At 40.4% G+C, this 23,509-nt stretch overlaps 3 protein-coding genes across 5 annotated transcripts in view; 2 read left to right on the forward strand and 1 right to left on the reverse strand.

Annotated features, from left to right (window-relative positions):
• The window catches only part of LOC140344579 (uncharacterized), a 63,102-nt gene extending 57,631 nt beyond the window's left edge, over nucleotides 1-5,471 (forward strand). For both annotated transcript variants that reach the window (XM_072431829.1, XM_072431830.1), the window contains 5 exons: nucleotides 389-602; nucleotides 723-927; nucleotides 1,702-1,803; nucleotides 1,918-1,989; nucleotides 2,471-5,471. In XM_072431829.1, the coding sequence (XP_072287930.1) occupies nucleotides 389-602; nucleotides 723-927; nucleotides 1,702-1,803; nucleotides 1,918-1,989; nucleotides 2,471-2,674 (797 nt within the window). In that variant the 3' untranslated portion in view covers nucleotides 2,675-5,471. The remainder of the gene's footprint in view (nucleotides 1-388; nucleotides 603-722; nucleotides 928-1,701; nucleotides 1,804-1,917; nucleotides 1,990-2,470) is intronic.
• A 2,229-nt stretch (nucleotides 5,472-7,700) lies between these two features.
• On the reverse strand, nucleotides 7,701-18,917 carry ACTMAP (actin maturation protease). 2 transcript variants are annotated; one of them, XM_072431831.1, is made up of 7 exons: nucleotides 18,878-18,917; nucleotides 16,559-16,766; nucleotides 16,185-16,253; nucleotides 10,676-10,800; nucleotides 10,020-10,149; nucleotides 8,493-8,563; nucleotides 7,701-8,115 (listed from the first exon to the last, which is right to left on the reverse strand). In XM_072431831.1, exons 2-7 carry the CDS (start codon nucleotides 16,759-16,761, stop codon nucleotides 7,733-7,735), a joined length of 981 nt encoding a protein of 326 aa, XP_072287932.1. In that variant the 5' UTR covers nucleotides 16,762-16,766; nucleotides 18,878-18,917; the 3' UTR covers nucleotides 7,701-7,732. The 2 variants fall into 2 exon arrangements, with proteins under 2 accessions (XP_072287932.1, XP_072287933.1); XM_072431832.1 differs by lacking the exon at nucleotides 16,185-16,253.
• Nucleotides 18,918-18,972: 55 nt separating this feature from the next.
• Nucleotides 18,973-23,508, forward strand: SNRPA (small nuclear ribonucleoprotein polypeptide A). Its single transcript, XM_072431833.1, has 7 exons — nucleotides 18,973-19,111; nucleotides 20,641-20,725; nucleotides 21,108-21,280; nucleotides 21,456-21,626; nucleotides 21,719-21,898; nucleotides 22,337-22,425; nucleotides 23,109-23,508. Exons 2-7 carry the CDS (start codon nucleotides 20,653-20,655, stop codon nucleotides 23,266-23,268), a joined length of 846 nt encoding a protein of 281 aa, XP_072287934.1. The 5' UTR covers nucleotides 18,973-19,111; nucleotides 20,641-20,652; the 3' UTR covers nucleotides 23,269-23,508.
• The last annotated feature ends 1 nt before the right edge of the window (nucleotide 23,509 follows it).

Consider the following 23,509-nt stretch of genomic DNA (forward strand, 5'->3'; position numbering starts at 1 on the left):
GGTCTATACACGTGAGTAATGCCGGGAATTGTAGTAGCGGCATCAATCGCGTCTATAGAACAGCAGCTTAATATGAATTGCAGCTGGCCCGCCATTACTACAGATTGCAGTAGAGGCTGGCCAGCTGCAATTCATATTAGGAATTCTTTTGGGGGCCAAAAAAAGGATGTTGTGGGCCAGACACCCCTGGGATAGTGTATGCCTTGGTTGTACTGCTCACAGCGAGGAAGACTACTCTGCTTTGGGAATCGCTGACTTAATAGAATTATATAATAGTATAATAACCGTAATAAAGCTCACTGGGAAATGATGATAATATAGTAGAATTGAGGATGAAGTCAATATTTAGGACAATGTACACTAGTGACCTACAACTGACTCCCTGCAGGTAACTTCAAGGCCGGAGAATATGGGAAGATCCTGAAGAAGTTTTGCCAGTGTGAACAGCAGTGCCTAGAATGGCTAAACCGGGACACGTTACGGCCCTTCGTCCCCGGATACTATGGTGTGGTGGAGAAGGAGGGAGAGACATACAACCAGATGGAAGACCTGCTGTCAGAGTTTGATTCCCCATCCATTATGGACTGTAAAATGGGTGTCAGGTGAGGGATGAATGAGAGGACTCTGCATGATGTGATAAATATATTCCAGATACTTATTAAAGGACATTTCTGCCAAGGGAGGATTCAAGGTTTTGGTTATGTTATCTCTGTGTTTTGTAGAACATATTTAGAGGACGAGCTGGTCAAAGCCAGGGAGAAGCCCAAGCTGAGGAAGGACATGTACGAAAAGATGATTGCAGTAGACCCCAGTGCACCGACAGAAGAGGAGCATCGGCAGAGGGCTGTCCTAAAACCCAGATACATGCAGTGGCGAGAGACGCTGAGCTCCACGGCTACAATGGGCTTTAGGATAGAGGGAATCAAGGTAAGCAGGATGGAATGTTCCTTGCTGACTCATGTTTCCATAATATTACACAATTGTGACAGCCTCTGCTAGAGCAAATGGTACTAATAATTGTATATAATAGGTCACAGAGTGTAATATGACCATTACATAGGAAAGGGATGGAAATCTGAAAGGAAGGAGTAAGCATAAGATGTAAGCTATATGCTACACCTATATAAAAAGGAAAGAATGAAAACATCAACAGTGCTCAACCCAGAATTTTTTTTAAGCCGGGTGGGAAGAATTTTTAGGTGGGTGGCAGCCCCTGTATTGTGACTTAACTCTTTAGTAACCACCCAAAAACAGCCGGGTGGGTGATGAAAAGTGACGGGTGGTGCGCCCAGCTAAAAGGGCCTGGGGAGAACCCTGCATCAAGCATGAGATCATAACTATCTGATCTAAATATACCTAAAATGCTATAAAGAAGTATCCATATCAAAACTATAGGGTAGGAGTATGGAAATTGGTGTATAATAATCACGCATGGGTATGGGATAAAAGGCTATATAGAGAACAATGCTCTCTGTTAGGGTTGGGTGCATACTGACAGAATGTAAGATTAGCAGAAAAAGTGAATGTATTACAGAAAATGGGCATTAGTAAAGATATTAATGGATATTTAGTCCCTTGTAGGACCACAGTATAATAATTCTAGTGTCCTGAAAATAAATCCGTCCCTTGCAGCACCAGGGTGTATTAATGAAGTACAACTGGTGACATGTAAATGTGACAAAGGAATATTTGTGTTTGCAGAGAGCCGATGGGACCTGTGACACAAACTTTAAAAAGACCAAACACCGTGAACAAGTGATGAGAGCTCTGGAAGACTTTGTGGATGGCAATACAAATATCTTGGTGAGTAAATCATTTCATCCCATCGTGGCATCTTTTTTGCTTTATCTCTGCATTGTCACCCAGTGGCTTTTGGGAGTCCTCGCACTGAACCGCCTTGTTTTTTTTTTTTTGCAGAGGAACTATTTGACAGGATTGAAAGAGCTGCGTGCAGAGCTAGAAAGATCAGAGTTTTTCAAGCAACACGAGGTAATTATCTTCCAATACTACACTTGTATTGGTCATAGATCTACATTGCACTGCATTTTCTTGGGCACGGCATCAAACAGAACATTCACCAGCTGCAGCTGTATACAAATCTGGTTGCTCGCAGGCTGCACTGCGGTAGTTTGCTGTGCGCCCAAAAGTGGAAACGGCGCAGTTTGACACCGCAGGTGTTATGAGGAAGCGATATGTACATTGCCTTGGCAACCAAAGGGTTAAAAGTGATCCAATTTTAAAGTTGCTTTAATAAATGTATTATTCATGCATGTGATTGTCTATAATGATTGTTTAACCCTTGGTCCAGAATGTTGTAGAACCCACCCTAAACTCCAGGTTACCAAAGAACTAGAATATAACCTAAGCACAAACATTAACGTGTTTTTTTTATTGATAAATTGCAATGTGTGAAGAATAAGAGGCCCCTTTTATAAAGACCAATACAAATATTTGTGATCTTCTCGTGCAGGTTGTTGGGAGTTCTCTGCTCTTTGTCCATGATTCCTCAGAACGGGCCAGGGTCTGGATGATTGACTTTGGGAAAACCTCTCGGTTACCGAACAAGCAGACACTAAGTCACCGGATTCCTTGGGTGGAGGGTAACCGGGAAGATGGGTACCTGTGGGGGCTCGACAACCTCATAAACATCTTCTCTGATATGGTTCGAGACTGAAATACCCAAAATGTACAGACTGAGAGACTGACTGGTGTGAGCACAGAATGACACCAGCACTCTGCCCGCTGGCAATGGAAATACTGGCATATGAGACACGTGGAGACTGAACTCTCCAGCTCATGTCTGGGCTGCAGTGCCCACATTGTAAATTGTACAATAATTTTATTTATACTTTTTGTAGCCTTATAGTCTCCACAACACTGGAAATTGTGTACAGATAAATGCTGAGGGAAGTTTACCTTTCAGTTCTTTTTTAATTTGTATATATATATTTTATTACAATTTTACAGACTGATTTTTTTCTGTATTTTAATATGTTTAAGCTGTTTTAATAAGACCGAAAATAGTTTGTATCTGGTTTAGACTGAAATTTTTTTTTTTTTTTTTAATTATTAACCAAAGGTGTGCAGCATTTTTGACCAATAACACTCAGTAGTTGATAAGCTGCTGATTGGTTGTTTTACTTGCTGTGCTGTAATTGGTTTTGGACCATTTTTGACTCAATTAATACAGACTTGTGTATAATCCTTAGGCTGTATTTACTAAACGTGCAGATAGCAGTGTGATATCTCACAGCAAACCATCAAATACACTGAGCAGTGTAGCCATGTAGTCTGATTTCTTGCTGTGGGTTGTTATGCAATTTCTCACACTAGAATAGCTTGGGTCCCCGTTCCTATGAATTACACAGGAGTAATATAAAGTGTCTTTAGGAGTACTTACCTGTGTTTCCCATAGCAGCTCGATCCTTCGTTTCATTCTTCTACTACATAAAAGGTTGAAGACACTATAGGCACCACTGGCATTTGGTTTTCTGGATGGTTTTCTATATAACATCCATAGTGCATTGTAAAAAAAATTTAAAATGGTTATAGGTGCCTATCTGCCTATTCCAACTGTACATTCCAGGTGGTGCTATCTGGGAACGGTTTTGTTATTGGTTAAAGATATAACACGGAATTATTCCGATAGGATAAATCATGTCATACATGCTACTCTTCATTATCAGTGTCCTCCACAGCCCGGTCACTGCCAGCTTGGTGTAATGATATACACAAATGGCCGTATTTCTGTTTTGTGGGAGCTAGAAGAGTGCCATGCGCTGTGCATGGAGATCGTATCATAGGGTGATTGGCAATTATACCAATTCATGAAATCTGAAGGAAAGAGAATGACTACAACACTGTAGAATTCTAATTGTGTAATTCTGGCAGTAACTCCATATGTGTACTCATTTTTCTTTTCACCAAATTGTATTATTTGGCCACACAACTGTAGTCAGACCTGTGCTGTGCAAACCTGTGAACACTGAAATACCAGAGTACAGACATCCTAAATAATGAGGTGAAGGTAAGCTGTAGGCCTCAATATAATCTTTTTAAAGAAAGCCTGACATTCTGCTACAGTAACCCCTGCACTAAGGCTTCATCCAGCCAACTTTACCTCCTGTAAATGGTAACATGTGGACATGGATGGGCTTGCTTGTTAATGTCCCTTTTTATGAGGTAAAATAAAGGAAAGCTGATAAAGCAAACCATATTAAATATTGTGTTATCCCAGCTAATGTGATCTACTTGAGCTTAGTGACCTTTGTAGTTTACCTAAATAGGTGCAGCCAATCAATACACAATGTGTTAATATATAGAGAGCGCAGCCTATAGTGGACATTCCTGAATCCTGAGCTGTGCATTACTCTGACTGCCATCTACTGGGGGAAGATTACAACTACATATATCTGGTCCTCAAATGCCTAAAATGAACTGTTACCCTCCTGTTAGATTTCCTTCACCCTCTAACATGCGCTGCAAGAACTATACGTGGAATTAGGTTGTTATGGGTAACATGTTTTTTTTTCTCTTCTAGTCTTAATCAGAAAATTCCTCCATGTGTGTAACGCATACCTTTTGTGCCTTATAGGACACTATCCCAATGCAGAATTGTTCTAGGTCGGCATAAAGATCATGTGTCAGTACTGTGATTATTGGTGCCAAGCTTGCTATTTTGTTCTTGTTAGACTTTGCACATATCCAAGTGCCTAATGTAAAAATGTGCTTGTTGGCAAGGAAAAAGACTAGCACGCTAGTTGTGCACACAAAACTTTCTAAAGGGCTACAAGCAAAAGCAAAACCTTCTCCACTAGACCGGTAACTAAAGAGCCCATCCAATAGAAGATGGTGTTCTGCCATCCATTGTCAGGTGAGCCCAACAAGTGAGGTTTGGCTTCATAATCTGGCGAGTGCTCAATCGAAGTCAATGCAGAGCCTTTATCATCAATCTACACCTCTGAAATATTGGAAATTCTATTTAATGCTGATGGAGCTCAGTACTGTCCAGCTGACTGTTTATGGCACACAGATGACAAATATATAGGCTGCCATTGCTGACTGATTGATTTTTCCCTAGAAATGTCAGTGGTTTGGTTGTCCCTATCTATAAGATTAATAAAATCCAGGACAATCATGCAACCGGGGACATCCTGAGGTTTAGAGCTTTGATAACCATAAGGTCATCTCCTAATCATGACAAGCAGGAAACTATGATCAGAAAGGGCTTCAATCCCTGGCCGGTGTGTGGCCCCTGGTGTCCAGGTTTGGACAGCCATGATCGTGCTGATCTAGAACAATGCTGCTCACTATATGCAGTATATGAAGCAATATGATGACACAATCAGGAAATCTAATCTGGCTGTTTTTTGTTCCTTTTTAGTAAAACCGAAAAGACACTTATTTTTACATTATTCCTGTAAAGAATTTGGAATATACCATTTTTTAATAAACAAGACCTTTAAAATGGACATTGCCAGCGTGATGTGTCTTGTGTTTGGATTTGCTCTGTGGTTTAAGTGTCTGGATGCAGTGGACAAGATCACTGTGCCTTATAAACCCCATTGCAGGCAACATTAAAAAAGTATCTGCACCCAGAAACAAAACTCAAATACATTGCAGTTTAGACGTGGTGGCTGCATTAGTATATTTGTCCCCTTATTTCCATCCACTGATCTTGCCAGTAACTCACTTCCTGTCCTAAGGTGACAACTCTCTGTATTGCATATATGACGCAGCTGTGGTGTTGCCTTAGGGCAGGAAGTATGTTATCTGTACAGAATGTCACCTCATCTCTGTCATGGGGGTGTTCTGCAATTTACAAATAGAACTGAAAACAATGTTAACTGATAACAGAACATGTAGAAAGCACATCCGCTAATTGGATTTCTGAAAGGATCAAGAGGTCATTTTTGCACATGTTAAGCAGACACATCCTTTCAACTGTACATTCAACATATCAAAAGGTTTTTGGAGCTTACTGACACTTGGCCATTGTTTTCCTTTTAATGTGTTTAAAACACAAACAGATTCCCAACATAAAGTTATTTGGATGACACCCCAGGGCCTAAATTGGATCTGCTTTGTGTTGCATTTCTTTAGAGGCAGCTTGTTCTGATTATGTTTGACTTGCAGGCAATGCTGGTCAAATGTAGCCAATTCCTGCCAAACTCTGTAATTAAATGTATGCTCTGCATTTGGCCTAATGAGGCTGCTCATGATTTGGACCCTAAAGATCGTAAAAGAGGAGAGGTCATTATTAAGAGGACAAAAGGAATAAAGCAAATGACCAGCCAATGTACTTTGCTTTGTATCCCTTTTGCTCTGAACAGTAAAATATTAAAGTGGGGTGGTGCAAGGCTTTCCGGATAGGTGTAGTTTCTGTTAACTGAGGTTACTCTGAAATTGAGGTTTATCAGCCATTCAGCTCTAGACTTGAATCGGGAGACTTGTTCCCATTCACCTCTAGTGCCAATTGGCTGAGAAAAGGGAATGACGTTTTAGCCGTCATCAGGGTTTCCCTTTTCTCAGCCAATCACGGAGTGGAGCAATCAGTGGAGCTCTGCTCTATTCTCCTGACAGCTCCACTCTTCTGATTGCTCCCGCAGCCCTAGCTGAGCTGTGCTATGTGTTGGATGCAGAACACTTGCCACAGCTCTTCTAGGGCTGCAGGAGCAATCAAGGAAGCGGAGCTGTTGGGTGCCGGTTATCTTAGTTCCAGATAACCGGGGTTCTACTGTATTGTGTATTGGCATGCTGCATAGGCCCCACACTCAAAGGTGCAGGAAAACTTTAAGTGGTTTGAAGACTGACCATTGTAAAATGGATAGAAAGTCTCCGATATACTGCAGGGTCAGAGGAATTTAGATTTAGAGGGCAATCTGAATTATACATTTAGATATAACAACGATTATAACTAGCTTTTTAACTAATCCAAATTATTTGATTAAAAAATTGAATAATCTATTTCATACTGTCTCAGTTTTAAGTGACTTTGCATGTCTCCATTTTTTTTAGTAGAAGTGATGGGGGATGCATAGGGGTTATGCATCATATTGGATGTTGGCCTACATTATGTCCTAAAACCTGCTTGATACAAGGTGTATGCCAGTTCAGTGTTTCACAACCTTTTTAACATAGGGGGAACTATATCCACAGTTATATTAGTGTCATGGTAAGTGGGAAGAATGTCACCCTAAAGCTGCGTACACACGTGCAATTTTTGTCGTTGGAAAGGATCTTTCACGATCCTTTCCAACGACAAGGGACTGCAAGATGCATGAACGGTGCTGTACATACAGCACCGTTCATGCTCTATGGAGAGGGGAGGGGGAGAGCGACGGAGCGGCACCCTGCTGCGCGCTCTCCCCCTTCCCTTTCATTAGGATCGGTTGTCGTCCATCGTTCGTGGATCCGGCAGGACGGTCGTTCGGACGATGGACGACACCGACTGTACACACGGCAGATTTTCGCCCGATATTTGGCCGATGCCGATTATCGGGCGATAAAAATCTGACGTGTGTACGTAGCTTTACAGACAGCCAAAAATCACTTTAAACTAACCTGAGAGCGAAATTGCTCAAGAAACCCCTAGCAAACTCTGGAGAAACACTGGTCTAGTCGATAGTAAATGGTGCAGAATGGAAACACACTGGAAACTGTGCTGGAAACTGATAATAAACTTTTTTCCATAAATGAAATTCTTTATGATAAAAATAGTTTTATTATTATTTCATGAATTTAAATATTCTAATAATTTATGGCTTTGTACATTTGCCTTCAGGAAGTTGTTCATTTTTTGGTTCTTTTGGTTTTGTTTGCGTTTGAGAAGTACAGTTTTTCCACATAGCCCGGCTTGTACACCCCCTTCAGGTAATACATAGGCATTTCCATCATTGGCCCTTTTAGGGTCCAGTTGGACAAGCTGGCAGTTGCTCCGGCTTAAAGAACTGTATTCCCACAGCTGGTATCGGAGGCTTTTGCCTTGTTTTGCAATCAGGAAGATTTCATCTACATTACCAGTGTTTGGAGCCAGAGAACTGGGTGGTGGGTGATATAATCCGGGGACGTCCAAGTCTGGCTCAAACGAACCATTTTGCACCCCAAGAAGAACGCCTGAAACGAAAGTCACATGACACTGGTCAGTCAGTAATGCGGCAACAGTTTCTGACTGACTAAAGCATTTAAAATGTGTTTGTGGGCATTGTGCAAGAAATGCACAAATGCCAATTTATCAAGCACATGAAGGGCACAGGTAGTGCAGAAACTGGCACAGGGAACATTTCCACTAAGCATGCACATGATTCATTTCCAGCACATCCTTGATATTCTTCCCACCCAGTGCCTCAGGGTTGAAAACTGCTCCAGCAAGATTTTTTCAAAATTGCTACATTCACCGCCCATGGAACACACCAATATGTTTGTTGACAGCATGGAGCTGTGTTTTTGTGGTAATCATCTATGCCAACCTCTGATAATATGTTCACTCATACCTGAGATAACTGCCCAGTGTGCACGGTGTCCATCCCTCTGACATGGCTCATGATTAAAATCCTCATCATATCTGTAAAAGTCATTAAGGAAATAGACCTACTATGTACAATGTGGAAGACTGGGGTGCAGAATCTTCATGGGTTTATCATTGGTATAAAGGAAAATAGCAAATTTAAAACAAAAATAAAGCAAACTCAAAACCGGGCAGTCCTGGATGATTACTAGGCGGTCAAATTATGACCAAAGTAGCTTGCATTTTCTACTGGTGTACCTATGGTATGACTCCATGACAGCATGCTGCAGGCACAATGGTCATGTCTTCTTTTTACAGAACGGCATTTACCTTTTTGGCTGTGTAAATGCAGCACAAATGTGTGAATAGGGTTTACATGTGCTGCCAGGCCAACATTCTCCCTGTACATTGGGCTGGTTGACACATAAGCAAAGAAAACATGAAAAAAAATGATTAGCTTTACCCTCTCCTAAAATTTGGAATCACTCCAATAATTACCTTTAAGAAGACTTGACAGTAAAAGCAAAAGGTTCGCTGCAGGTGGTGAACAAGTGGCACAACTGGGGAGACACAGAAGGGGGCATTATGGTGCTGTGCGAAGAAACCTTGTGCTGCCCTGACCACCTGCAGATTTCCCTGCCAAATCCACAGTGCTAAATACAGCATGTGTGCAATGCCCACCCTAAGCTCAGCATTCTGTTCCTCAAAGCTCAAAATGCCCTGCAAAGCTTTGAGAATCTGTGTGCCAACTTACATCTCCACCTCCTGATCTACTAGAGGGCACAACTTTCTCTGCCAGCTAAGAAGGACTGTAAACTGCTATCCCAGCTCTTCTTAATATAATACTACAAAGCTCACATGTCCTAGGCATTGAAAAGATTTTTTGTTCTGTTTGCCTTCTGTAGTACTATATGGCTCAGCATAACCTGCCAACTGAGGAAATCTGACTGTGCCCGCCTCCTGTAGTTCTAAGGGTCTCAACGTGTCCTTTCAGCTAAGGAGAATCTGTGGACTCTGCCAACTCCCAGCTCTGCTTAGTTTGGTATCATAGGGCTCAGCATTGCCATCCAAGCCGAGTTCTGCTAACCTCAGATCTGCATCTTGTGTAGCCAGAGGGGTCAGCGTGCCATGCTAGCTTTTGTGTGCATCTGTATGTTTAGTGGCCAAACCAAAGTAATGATTGCCCTGCCTACCCAGATTCATAATTTATATCTGCAACGTGTTCATAAAAGATTTTTTTGTTAAGTGGAAGGTAGAAGAAACAATTGTTTCTAGTGTAAATAGCTGATAACTAGTGTCTGTCTGTAGTTCAGTGTTTGCATAAGATATGAGAAGCTGTGATTACAATGGCACAGTGTACCAAGAACTTATGTATAGGAACTTGTATTTCTTATTGCAAAAAAAAAAAACTGGATGTACCATACAATATATTGTGCAGCTATCAGTCTTATGATTAATTACAGTTCCGTAGAAGACCTATGATGACAAAATGTTAAACACTAGGAAAGGATACGGGACAAGTACAGGCAGCCCAGCCATTAGATGGTTGAGAATTCGCTCTCTGTTTTCTCCATCCATACCACCCGTTAGCAGTTCACAATCACAGCCAAACACCAGCTCCGCCAGGGAGGCCATATTAGCAGCTAAAAAAAAAACATGTTTAATTCATATGTTAAACACTGGAATCAGCAGCATTTCCACAAAACTAAACTGTGTATGGTTTTATAAGTAGTGTATAGGCATGTACAGGTGGGGGATCTACTGCACGCCAAATTCCAGCGTTTATTTATATCCCAGTGCAGGATAGGAAGTGAATTCATTGTCCAAAATTAAATCTGATGAATTGTTATTGACACTGATTTATTAAAGCTCTTCAAGGCTGGAGACAATACACATTCATGAATGAAGCTGGGTGATCCAGCAAACCTGGAATGGATCTGGTCCAAGACTGAAAACATTTGCTAACAAATAGCAAATGACTTGTAGGAAATCCATCCCAGGTTTGCTGGCTTATATTGCCCTTTGGCATTATTTTGGTATGTAAAAACCATGTACAGATCTGTCTGATCACAGCTCATATGGTAAACTTATGGGACACCCTGATGTGCTCATGTAAGTGAATTTTTACTATATTGACAAATTGTAGCACTAAACCTCTAACACACCTACCTGAGAACATTTCCCCAAGTGTGGTATATCCTTTTGAGATGGCGGTTTGTACTATTACTTCCAATGGGACTTCCTTAGTATTGTACAACAGCCCTCCTGCCATCCATAGGGCAACCAGACCACACCTAAAGGACAAAGATAGAAGACATATTCAGTGCAAACTAAATACAGAAAACAATGAAGCAGAAAAACAATAAAACAAGCTCCAAACTAGGCAGATATTTAAGAAACCGAGTTCATGAATGCATCAATAATAATTATTTTTTAAATACAAGCAATGTGTTAAATGGAATTGACTTTTATTTAGCCTCGTGCAATCCTTTATACAACACAGTAGCAGCAAAGGGAAACAGTCAGTTGTACTGAATTGCTTTTATACAAACAAGGGACATGATGATAGGACAGAGGAGTGACAGAGATAAGTATGTCACTCAACAGCCTGCCACTTCTCTTTTCCCTGTCTAGTTACAAGTTGATGGTGGTACAGGACCTGTATGCTTTATTGAGGTTAAATGGAAGAACCAGGAGGACTGAGGAAAGTTTAAGTTTCCTAGCAGACCTCAAGGAATGATTTCACAGCACTGAGGCAAGGTTAGGTGGTGTTGTAAAAATTTAGTCTATTTTTACAGCAAAATCTTTGCTGGATATGTTTGGTAGTAACAAGATCACTTAATCTGCCATTAGGTAATAGCACCAAACTTAATAAACCTGTATATAGCCTCCCTTCATATGTAAAGAATACTCTATCTGAGTATACCACATGGAAAAGGTTTAAAAGTGATCAAGAAGTTCATTGATGTGAAACGCAAAGCCATAGGAACGAAATCACTTTAGAATCGACAGAAGATATATATTGATGAAAAATGTATTTGTGTTTGATGACCAGATTTACCTCCAGGTACAGGGGTTTGCGATGGGGACAAAGTGTGCCCAAACTTATGCAAATCTGTACCTGGGGGGATAAGAAAAAGCTGTGATATATATAAAGCTGTAATATGAAATATTCTGTGATGATGACCTGAAAAATACCTCAGGCATATTGACCTATGGCGGAGGTACATAGATGACAATTTGATCATTTGGACAGGCACAAAAACTGAATTTAGGGAATTATTTGAAAAGATACAGACCAATTAATTTAATTAAAATGTACGATGAGTTGTAGTACCGAAAAAAAATTCAATTTTAGACTCGGAAATTTCAATGAACAAGATTTACTTATGGCTATAATACTATTTTATCAGTGCACATCCTGAGGCATTGAGGAGAAGTATACATTTCTCCCAATACTTCAGGATAAAGAGGAACTGTACTAGACCTGTAGATTATGAAAATCAAACTAAAGAGTTACAACATTACAAAAGAGAGGTTACAACAAAGAAAATTATTAAAGAAGACCTATCAAAAAGTGCATAAATAGACAGGAAAAGTATGGTATTTGGCCCCAAAAAAAACAAAAGTAGTAAAAAAGCAAATAAGAATTAATTATGAAATACTTGAGAAATCATCAGGAAATTAGAAGATTTGGTGAAAAATATATTCTCAAGTGATCCACAGATCTGAAAATTCATAGGGAAAGACCACTAATCACTTATTGTCGGGGGCTATCATTGAGAGATAGCCTAGTAAGAAGTCACTTCTCAACAAAAAGGAAACATCAGGAATAAAAAGGGGAACATTTTGTTGCAAGAAATGCAGAGAATGTAAATGGATTTACCAAAAGGGGGAATCTGGTTTTGAGTTACTGAAAGGTGGTAAATTTGAACAATGCAAATATGATATACTTGTGAAACTATGGGAGTGATTTATATGCCCATCTGCACGTGTGGTAGCAATTACATAGGAAAAACGTAGAGGATGTTAAAAAAAGCGGATGTATGAAAATGTTTATATGATTAAAAATGGCAAAATTACTACATCCCTAAGTTACCATATGGGAATGAAACACAATTTTAATGAAAATGAAATAAGATTTTTAGGTCTAGAAAAAGTTGAAATGAATGAGAGGTCGAGATGTGGATAAAATACTACTACAGAAAGAAAGCAGATGGATATACAAAATGAATGCCACTAATTTTCTGGGATTGAATGAAACAATGAATCTCAAGTCATTTCTCTAATAAAATAAAATTTATCCTGAAAGATAGGTAATGTGTTGTTTTAGTTTTGCTAATTAATCAATCTATGAGGGGAGGTGGTGGTGAGGGTAGGAACCTTCTAACCCTGGATGCAAGTCACGGCTACTTTGGCAAGCATACCATGGGAAACAAAAAGGTAGGACTATAATTAGAGGCACAGCCAGAGGGGTGGTTACACAGGTAAAAACATGCTCTGGGAGATTATATAAAAAGAAGACACCATTTTGCTCAATACAGGAAGCAATACCTTGGGAAGAGGGATCTAAGTTCAGGGGGTAAAGAGCAGTTAATTGGGGTAAGTGAAATTGTTTGTGAATTTAAGGATGGTCCTTTTATGTCTGATTTTATGTATTTAACATGCATGATATATGTTGGTTTGATGGATGGTCACTTCACATTTCATATTAGGGACTGATACAATGGATGATTGAGTGATTGGAAAAGAGGTGATAGCCAACATGGTAAAGTTCAATAATTAGTAGAATATGGAGGACACTAGATGGTAGTTATGTGATGGATAAATAACACACAGTTGTTGGTTTGTTAGATGTGAGAAGTACAATGATTAAAGGGTTTGTTTAATAAAAATTGAAAAAGAATTGGTAGCACTATTGAGCATATATTTGTGTTATGGTTTGGATTTGTATTGTGAGAAAAGAGTCAAATACAATGAGAGAATTGGTGGTTAAATAAACAAATAGGTTAATTATCATTATTAGAATCAAAGGTGAGCACAGAGATTGATTTTGATAGATAAGGACATAAACATGGATGTAGATTTTATATATTTTTATATATATATATGTGTGTTTAATAACAATTAAAGAGACATATAGAAGGATAATACAGTAGGATCTCGCCTATCCGGCTCGTGACTACCCGGCCTCCGTACTATCTGGCCTAGTACAGGGTCCAAAAAAAAACCGTAATTCTAAGATGCCGGGGCGGACGTCTGCTGCGGTACTCCTGCATGGCACACGTTGCAACGTCGTTGCTGTCTGCTCTCCGGAACTGTGCGTAAAATAAGGCACACTGTGGTAGAGATCTACTGTACAGTATCAGTCAGGTACCATTGTTTCTTGCTCCATTAACTGAATGTCCTGGTAAAAACGTTCTCCTTGTTCGTCACTCACCATACCAAGATTTTCCAGGAAGAATTCTAGATGTGAGTGCAAGAAATGTATTTTTAATGACATGCGACAACCCAGTTTCTGGTATGAATCAAGCAGATTCTGAACTCCTTCCTTGTATGCAGGAGACTTATGGTTGCCCAGGAAATTTTCACACAGCCACGAGAATGCATCCCAATCTTCTAGCTCAGCTGCTGAGAGAGAAAACATGATCCTGCAAAACAGACTTGATCTCTGGCCCTATAAATATCCCTTCCTTCATTTTTGCAGTGCTGATGTTTGGAAACTTCTCAACAAAGTACTGAAAACCCATGGAGTTTGATTTACCCATGGCCTTTACAAGGTTCTTCATCAAGCATAACTTGATATGGAGAGGTGGCAGAAATATTTTATGCGGATCAACCAGAGGCAGAAACTTGACACTGCTTGTTCTGGGATTATAGGTATCTCTTGGTAGCCAATCACACTTGACATAATGGTCTCTCGTAGATCAGCTGTCCCACAGGCATAGGAAACAGAAATATTTTGCGAATCCTCATTGCATTCCTATCAGCAAGCCAATGATCTTTAGATCCCCACATATGTTCCACTGGTGTGTTTTATACTGGATTGTTTCAAGTAGTAACTTCATGTTGTCATAGGACTTCTTTAGGTTAACGAATGGGCAATCGGTAAATTTGGTTTGGAATTACTATTTTGCAGTAAGACTGCTTTCAAGCTTCTTTTAGAGGAAACAATGAAGATGGAACATGCTCTTGTGACAAACTGTTAAAGAGTGCACTTATATCATGACAGTAGCACAGTGAGCCATCACTAGTGAAGAACGTTGTCAAGTTATGATTTAGTTTTCTGTAGTGAGTTACAGTTACACCCTTTGCAAGCAAATGCTTCTGTTTAAGCCTTGAAGCAAGAAGTTCTGCTTTGTCTTTGAAGAGATTTAGATCACAAATTAGATCATTCAGCTCTGCTTGTGTAAAGGTCTCTGAATCTTCATCGGCCAAGTAGTCAGGATCAGATGATTCGGGGTTTAAACTGGCTGCAACTCCAATGCATTCCTCATTACCTTCTACAGAAGCAAGTCCATCATGTGGCAGTACCGGAACTGGCAATGAATCATCATTGGGAACAGGCCTAATTGCAGAATCGAGGCTGGGATATACAATTTTGTGCTTCGTTTTACCTGAGAATCCCACTTTTGTTGATGAAGCAAAAATAGCAGTCGATTAGATGGTCTGAAGGTTCTCTCCACACCATCAGGATTGAAAATGGCATTGCAGCTTTTACTTCGATTTAGCCAGTCACGCAATCCGTTGGAACAACTGGTACAGAGGTCATGTGAAGCCCAAGACTTATTCTGGCCACCAAGTGAACAGTCGAAATATAATTTGTATATCTTTTTAAGTTCTGTGGTAATTTGGCGACGTTGTCCTTTTGTCGTGAATGAACCCCACAGGTAACAAAAACTGTCTGGATCATTAAGGCAATTTCTAGGCATGATGACAAATGAAATCAATCACAGTTAGTGCAGTCTCTAACCTTAAAAAAAGAAGACTGTCGGTAAATGTTGTAATATGTTAATGCTATTTATAACGCATTTCACACAATATATAAATAGCTGCATCACAAAAACTAGACATGCAAGAGACTGGGCAACAAGGGGTTAACACAGGAGCTGGACAGCGGAAACACTGCATTAAGCAACAGGCCTACAGGAACTAGCCCAACAGAACTAGGGGCTCAGCACTAGTGGGGACATGTTGCACAAATGCCGAGTGTTGTGTCTGAGCTAGCTAAATAGCCAAGGGTGATTTAGAGGCAATATTCTGATTGGCTGGCAGGAGGGCAATACTGATTAAACCTGAAAGAGCAGGCACACTCAGGCTCAGAACTGCAGCCATGCGCAGGAGAGAGGTGACTGTGCTTTAGCGAGGAACAGGTAAGTGTGACAGAGCCTTGAGCAAATTGTGACTTTCACTTTATTATTATTAATAAATGTCAGTTTACCTAGCACCAATTATCTTTTTGTCTGTCTGTAAGGGTGAAATTCTTCCCACTGACCACCACCTAATATACTGTGAGGATCTAGAAATTATAATTCTATGAAGACCTAAATGGTATTTCAGGGAGTTCCCCTGTGTTTAAAAGGACAACAAACACTGCTCCAGGCATAGTCACCAATAATTTCTCTATAGGCAAGGTCATTTTTGGGTGCTGTTAGACACACCATGTGATTACACTTACTGTGGTCCTTCCTGTATTGAGGATGGTATGTGGTTATTATACAAAACCCATTTTAATGTTCCGCTGAACCTAGTAAAAAAAAAAAGAAGGTATATGACACTGAAAAAAAAAGACACACTACTGATAGCTCACTCATTTACAAAAGTTGTTTATGTGTTTGTTATTTAGTTAGATCATCAAAATGATCCAAAACTTAAAAACAGAAATATTAATAGATTATAAATTTTTAGATAAGGTAGCGCCAGCTGATCAGTATGATAAAAGCTTTTGTAAATTGCAAACATAATAGATTGTAAAAATGTCCATATAATGCAAAATACTGAGAGTTATGATTTAATGAATTGGCTCTTATGTGCTGGACTGGATGGACTCACCTAAATTGCTGCTTCTTAATCATCTTCTTCAACTCTTCACATCCTCCGACTGTGGGATCACTGAGCTCTGCCACCTTCTTATAGAACTTGCTCTTCTCCAGCACTGTATGTTGAAGGCCATGGGCTGGTGGTGGTAACAATGGTGGTGGTAGAGGTAAAGAGATGGCACAAGCAGCAGCGCATTCTCCATCGTCCTCAGGCATGGGTCCTAAATGATTAAAGTAAATATTCAATATTGTTTTAACATAATATTATTATTTCAATACTTAAAGCAGTAATTAAGTCTACACAAATATTATCTAAATGCAAGAAATGTGTATACTCCTACTTGCATTCTGTGTTTATATTTTTAATCCAACACAAAACAACTCCTAAACTTTGGAACTATGCCAAAGCTTTCTGACTGTGTGTGTTATAAAATTCTTCCAATGGTGACACTTTTTATGGGAACAACTATAATAGATAATCTTTGGGATTCACTCTAATTTATGGATTTTGTGTCAGGAAACAAAAGAGTAAAGTACGTAGTGGTAAAAACAGACTTGAGCTACCTACACATGCTAGACAATTGTCATGAAAAATACAGGATTACAGGGATCTTGGTATGAGAGTCACAAATACAAGGGGGGCTAGAATGAGGGTTGGGGTTTTAGGGAAAGTTAGTATGAGGGTCTGGCATACAGTGAGGGACCTGGATATAAGGAGAGTTAGAATGAGGGCCAGGGATACAGGGAGGGTTAGTATGAGGGTTGGGATTATAAGGAGGATAAGAGGGTTCAGGTTACATAAAGAGTTAGAGGGTTGGGGTTATAGGGGGAGGATAAGCATGAGGGTCAGTGATACAGTGTGGGTTAGTAAGAAAGTTAGAAAAACAGAGAAGGTTATGAGGGTGAGAGTTACAGGGAGGGCTAAAATGAGGGTTAGGGCTATGGGGTGGGGCTGGAAGTATGAGTATTAGATTAGCGGGGAAGGTTAGTATGAGGGTCGGAGATATAGCTCTTAAGTATGAATGTCAAGGAATATCAAGGTAAGTATGAGTTACAAAGAGGACTAGTATGAGGTTCAGAGTTACAGGGAGGACTGGTATGAGGGTCGTAGGTACAAAGAGGACTGGTATGAGGGTAAGAAGTACAAGGAGGACTGGTATGAGGGTCGGAGGTACAGGGAGGACTGGTATGAGAGTCGGAGGTACAAGGAGGACTAGTATGAGGGTCGGAGGTACAGAGAGGACTTATATGAGGGTCAGAGTTACAGGGAGGAGTGGTATGAGGGTCGGAGTTACAGGGAGGGCTAGTATGAGGGTCAGAGTTACAGGGAGGACTGGTATGAGGGTAAGAAGTACAAGGAGGTCTGGTATGAGGGTCGGAGGTACAGGAAGGGTTGGTATGAGGGTCGGAGGTACAGGAAGGATGGGTATGAGGGTCGAAGTTACAAGGAGGACTAGTATGAGGATCAGAATTACAAGAATGTCAGGGTGACAGAAGTTAGTTTAAGGGCCAAGGATACATGAAAAGGTAACATGAGGGCCCAGGGCAGGATAGTAATCAATACGTAAGATTTATAGGGTCCTCCTCACCCTATTACCTCACACAGACTTATTACTGAACCATTCACAACCTATCCCCATCCCTTCCTTCCCCCATCCCCCTCCAATCTGACCCTGGTATACATTGTATATCTTGTGATGGATATGTCTTCTCTCTAGGAATGTTTTATTTCTGGAGCTTTATAGTTTATAGGGTTCTGTAGATGACCAGGAACTTTACCTTCTCACATGTTGGACCACCATACATTTACCATGCTGATATATATTTATTGTACACAGGGCAGACATAGGGAGGTGCAATATGTGCCACTGAACAAAGGCCTGGATCCTGATCAGCCAAAAGGAGCCCCAGATCAGTTTGGCTGGGAGGGGGCCCCAGCCACTTCTGCACAGGGCCACTGCTGGTTACACCACGGCTACCATAAAAACCTTTATTGGCTGAAAGCAAACATATTTGCCAATAAATATTAACAGAAGCAGTTTGGAGGTAATAGAGATGATGCAGCTTATGGGAAAATTTCCACACTTATCAATTAATACAAACTGACCCAAATGACAGCCAGCACACTGTTACTATTGGTAACACTCTCATCCTCTATGTTTAAAAATGAGAACTTCTTCCCTTACAGCTAAAGACTTCAAAAACCCACTCCACTCTGTCCCTGCAACAACCTAAGGCTAAAGGCGGGAATCTGGTTGTACCTGTCCCTCTCTAATTAGGGCGTACATAAAACAACAAACAATTTTAGGAACAGTCACATTTTACACCACACCTTTTTCCTCGTTTCCTGGGGGAAGGAATTTGCTGCTACAACTTCCGCCGCGGCCCGTTTGCTAATCCCCATTGGACAGAACAGATGTCTATCATGTGGCGTAATTACAGAAAGCCAATCGTATTCTCTGTTAGCGCTTTGGGAGGGCTCACAGCGTGGTAAAGGTTGCAGCCTGGTTTCCATTGATTTTCACTCGAATATTTTCCGCTCGGAGGTCGCCATTGTTCCTGCTAGGTAAGGCCCTGCGTGTGCGAGGCTGAAAAATCATCGAATATTCGTGTTATATTATGCCTGCCTCTGCACTGTTTATGGTCCTCCTCCATATCTATTTTATCTATATCTCCTCTGCTTGTGGCCCTTTCTATGTGAAGCCTCCTGAGGCCTGCACGCTGCCTTCCCTTTGTGATTTCTGTAATCTCTGCCAATATTACAGCCAAGTGTTTGTCTCTGTTATACAGAATTATTCGCTGATCGTAGCTGGGAGTGTTTTTATTGTGACGTTATTAATATTAGGAAGAAATTGTTTGCAGACTTTTATTATTATTTATATAGCACCAACATATTATGCAGTGCTGTACATAAAAGAGGGGTTGCAAATGACTGACCGAAGCAGACAGTGATACAGGAGGAGGGGACCCTGCCCAGAAGAGCCTACAATCTAGGAGGTGGGGGAAGTATTACACAATAGTAGGGGGGATATGGAGTGGTGGGAAGTAGTGAGGGTTTAGAAAACAAGACCGGTAGATGAGTTTGCAAAAAATGGGTTTTGAGTGCTCTTTTAAATGAGCAGAAAGTAGGAGCAAGCCGAATAGGACGAGGAAGACCATTCTAGAGAGTTGGGGCAGCTCTAGAAAAGTCTTTGAGCTGTGCTTGTGATGAGGTTATAAGTGAGGAAGGCATTAGTATTAGTACTGCATTTTAAAAGTAGTCAAGAAGCAATGGTTTGGTACAATGCAGTTCAAAGTGAATTGTGAAGCACAGCACCAATGCAAGCAATGTGCTACTGCGGAAAGATGGGCTGCATGGTGTCTCAGTGGTTAGCACTCCGGCATTTGCTGTGCTAGGTCCCAGGTTCCAATCTCAGCCAGGACACTATCTGCATGGAGTTTGCAGGCTCTCCCTGTGTTTGTGTGGGTCTCCTCTGGGTACTTTGGTTTCCTCCCACATCCCAAAAACATGCAGTTACGGTAAATGGGCCCCCCCCCCCCCCCCCAAAAAAAAAAAAAAAAAAAAAAAAAAAAAAAAAAAAATGACCTCTGATGATGTAATGACAGATGACTATGGTTGAGACATTACATTGTGAACTCCTTTGAGGGACAGCTAGTGATATGACCATGGACTTTGTACAGCGCTGCATAATATGATGTTGCTATATATAACGACTGTTTGTGAAGGAGCCCAGAGGATGGAGCTGTATGGTGGAACTCCTACTTATCCAGTGACATGGGTGTGATAGAAGCTGGTGAGAGTTTTAATGAACCTTTCCATTCCAAAAGCATTTTGGTATAGCTGTGCAATCCTTATTCACTCTGTAATTTGTTCTATTTTTTAAATTTGTACAGTCCAAATAATGGTGTATTGATCTGCACCACGTCACCTTATTCTCTAACCACCCACTTACTGTTTTATCGCTTCTACAAAATAAGTTAGAAAGTCTTGTTAACATGGTAGGGTTTTTTCTTTTAACCCTTAATATCAAAGTTTGGATAAAGTGGGGCTTTACATCTGCAATGTGACTAATGTATTCTTCTGTCTTCCTCTAGTCTAGAATAAATATGGCTGTTCAGGAGGCAAGACCAAACAATACAATCTACATCAACAATCTCAATGAAAAGATAAAGAAAGATGGTAAGCATTCATAGTTGACTGTATCTGAAGATGGCAGTGTGGATGTTTTGCGTTAAAATATGTCCCATGATGGAAAAATCTGTTCATACATTTAAATAAGCAACCAAATACTTACTGTTCCTGTCTCCAAATGCAAGAAGTCCTTTGCAGAGACCACATTTCTAAAAGAGTTACTGCTCAGCACTTGGTTGGTCTTCTCACTTCCACATCACTATTGTATCCTGTAGTGGTGAGCAGGGGGAAACCCTGGAGTTCTGAGGGATATGGGAGCGAGGAACCAGGTGATCGATGCTGGTTTGCGCTGAAGACTTCACTTGTTTTTAACATGCATTACTTTGCATATATATTAATGTGACTAAATTTTCTTTTTTTTTTTTTCTAGAACTGAAGAAATCTCTGTATGCAATCTTCTCCCAGTTTGGCCAGATTCTTGACATCCTGGTGTCCCGCAATCTGAAGATGAGAGGACAGGCTTTTGTTATTTTCAAAGAAATTAGCAGTGCAACAAATGCCCTGAGGTCAATGCAAGGATTCCCTTTTTATGATAAGCCAATGGTTCGTATTTGATATAATTTTTTCCCTTGGTTACCCACCACCAAATGCTCAGACTTTGTTTTTTCATGTTATATTGCTACATCTGCTTTCTTTGCAGTGTAGTTATTTGCATGACTATGACCTTGGACTGCTGTAGTATTACTGTGTATATTGATACCTTTTTATCTTACAATAGAGAATACAGTATTCAAAGGCTGACTCTGACATCATTGCCAAAATGAAAGGCACCTTTGTGGAGAGGGACCGCAAGAGGCAGGAGAAGAGAAAGGTAAAGGGACAGGAGGCTGCTGTTGCCAAGAAAGCCATTCCAGGGGCACCTGTTCCAGGCATGCCAGGACAGATGCCGGTAAGTATAATGCTTACAAATAAAATGTGTGAATGTCTCCTTAATCCCTAATCTGTGTTTAGACTATGCTTATAAATGTTCTCTGCCTTTAGGGAATGGCAAACATCCCCGGAATGACCCAGGCTCCTCGAATGATGCATATGCCTGGACAGACACCATACATGCACCATCCTGGAATGATGCCACCCCCAGGGATTGCCCCTGGACAGATCCCACCTGGTGGCATGCCTCATGGTCAGATGATTCCAGGACAGTTGGCCCCAATGCAGCCGGTAAGTGCTAATCCCAACAGAACTTAACTCTACACTTAAGAGAATTCTACTTGTATTTACCACTATAAGCAGTGCCTTCAATATCATGTACAGTAGCAGAAAATTTTTATTGTTCCTACACAAGCTTTCTTCAGTGTGTCTTTTAGAAAGCTGCATGTGGTCGAATTTATATTCAGAACTTGTACTGAATTCCTAACGAGATAAAATAGGGATGTTTTTTGTTTCGTTAGACATACAACGTCCTGTGCAGTTTTGTTGCAGATTTCAGGCAAAGTTGTCCTGAGGTAGAAGGGGACTCAATTTAAAGATAAGACAATTGTTTTGTCTAATTCTGCTGGTCCACACATTCTTGGCAATGTTTGTCATTTAGTTTATTTGGCATGCGCATTGTAATGCTTTGTGAAAACCTAATGCCTCCAAATTCATAATTTCCTACAGATATCAGAAAACCCTCCGAACCACATTCTGTTCCTGACCAATCTCCCAGAAGAGACAAACGAGTTGATGTTGTCTATGCTCTTCAATCAGTAAGTATTGCTTGTAAAACCCCCAAGATCTTGCTTATAATCTTTTGTTGTGATTTAAACCGCTGGGTTTGTATTCCTAAATGGTATTATCGGCAATCACACTGAAAAATCCACATCAAATATGTATATTACAATTCCAAAATCTTAATTCCTTCTGTGTATCCATGGGTCCCATTCTGCACTAACCACTATACCTTTTGTAAATTGTATATTCTTTGGTTAAACACTACTCAAAATGAATTTTCCTCTGATCCATCAACATACTTAATTCCACCCCACCCTTATCTCACGGTCTGGTACCATTATGAATGTAGTGTGCAGTTTAATCCGGAAGTCTCCTGTTGCACATTCTCAATACTAAGATCATGCTTTATATTGACAGTTATTTACATATCCAGCTGCTACAGCTTACCCTACACCCACTTGAAAATTTACACATTCATGAGCAGACTTTCTGACTCCTGGTGTGTCGCTGGCACTTGATCTTGAGCATATGCTATTTTGTGGAGCACTATTCATAATGAATGACAAAATGCATATATTGTACTAATATGCCGTCTGCCCTTAGCAAACATGTAGGGGTCTAAATGTTCTTTCTGCATAATTTTTCTAGATGTTAATGTATTTGGGTGGCCCTTGTGGAATTGTAGATTGAGGTTGACCTTCTATTCCAATTCTTTCAGGTTCCCTGGCTTCAAAGAAGTCCGTTTAGTTCCAGGACGGCACGATATTGCTTTCGTGGAGTTTGACAATGAAGTTCAGGCCGGAGCCGCGCGAGAATCTCTACAGGGATTCAAAATCACACAGAGCAATTCTATGAAGATTTCATTTGCCAAGAAGTAGCCTGATGGAGAATGGAAAGATCTCACGCTTTAGCCAGTTCTGGGTTTTGGTAAAACTGATTGGCTTGTACAAAAACTGCAGCCAATTATTGTTAGATTTTTATTTTATTCTGTGCAGCCAGCGTACTATGTTGGTGAGTATAGATTTGTTTATTTTATGGACTTTAAAAAAAGCATTGCACCCAGAGTCTGCTTGTCGGACATTGTACCTGGAGCTTGTGAATAAAATGTTTTCTATTTAT

Source organism: Pyxicephalus adspersus, chromosome Z (assembly GCF_032062135.1).
Source record: "Pyxicephalus adspersus chromosome Z, UCB_Pads_2.0, whole genome shotgun sequence".
NCBI lineage: Eukaryota > Metazoa > Chordata > Amphibia > Anura > Pyxicephalidae > Pyxicephalus > Pyxicephalus adspersus.

Bases quoted from the DNA above. Each gene is read 5' to 3' on its own strand.
- ACTMAP (XM_072431831.1), bottom strand. From the start codon at position 16,761: ATGCCTGAGGACGATGGAGAATGCGCTGCTGCTTGTGCCATCTCTTTA. The intron at 8,564-10,019 runs GTATCCTTTCCT...TGACTTTTACAG, and splicing joins GGGCTGCCTGTACTTGTCCC to ATATGATGAGGATTTTAATC. The intron at 8,116-8,492 runs GTATGAGTGAAC...CTTTCGTTTCAG, and splicing joins ACACTGGGCAGTTATCTCAG to GCGTTCTTCTTGGGGTGCAA.
- SNRPA (XM_072431833.1), top strand. From the start codon at position 20,653: ATGGCTGTTCAGGAGGCAAGACCAAACAATACAATCTACATCAACAAT. The intron at 20,726-21,107 runs GTAAGCATTCAT...TTTTTTTTCTAG, and splicing joins TGAAAAGATAAAGAAAGATG to AACTGAAGAAATCTCTGTAT. The intron at 21,281-21,455 runs GTTCGTATTTGA...ATCTTACAATAG, and splicing joins CTTTTTATGATAAGCCAATG to AGAATACAGTATTCAAAGGC.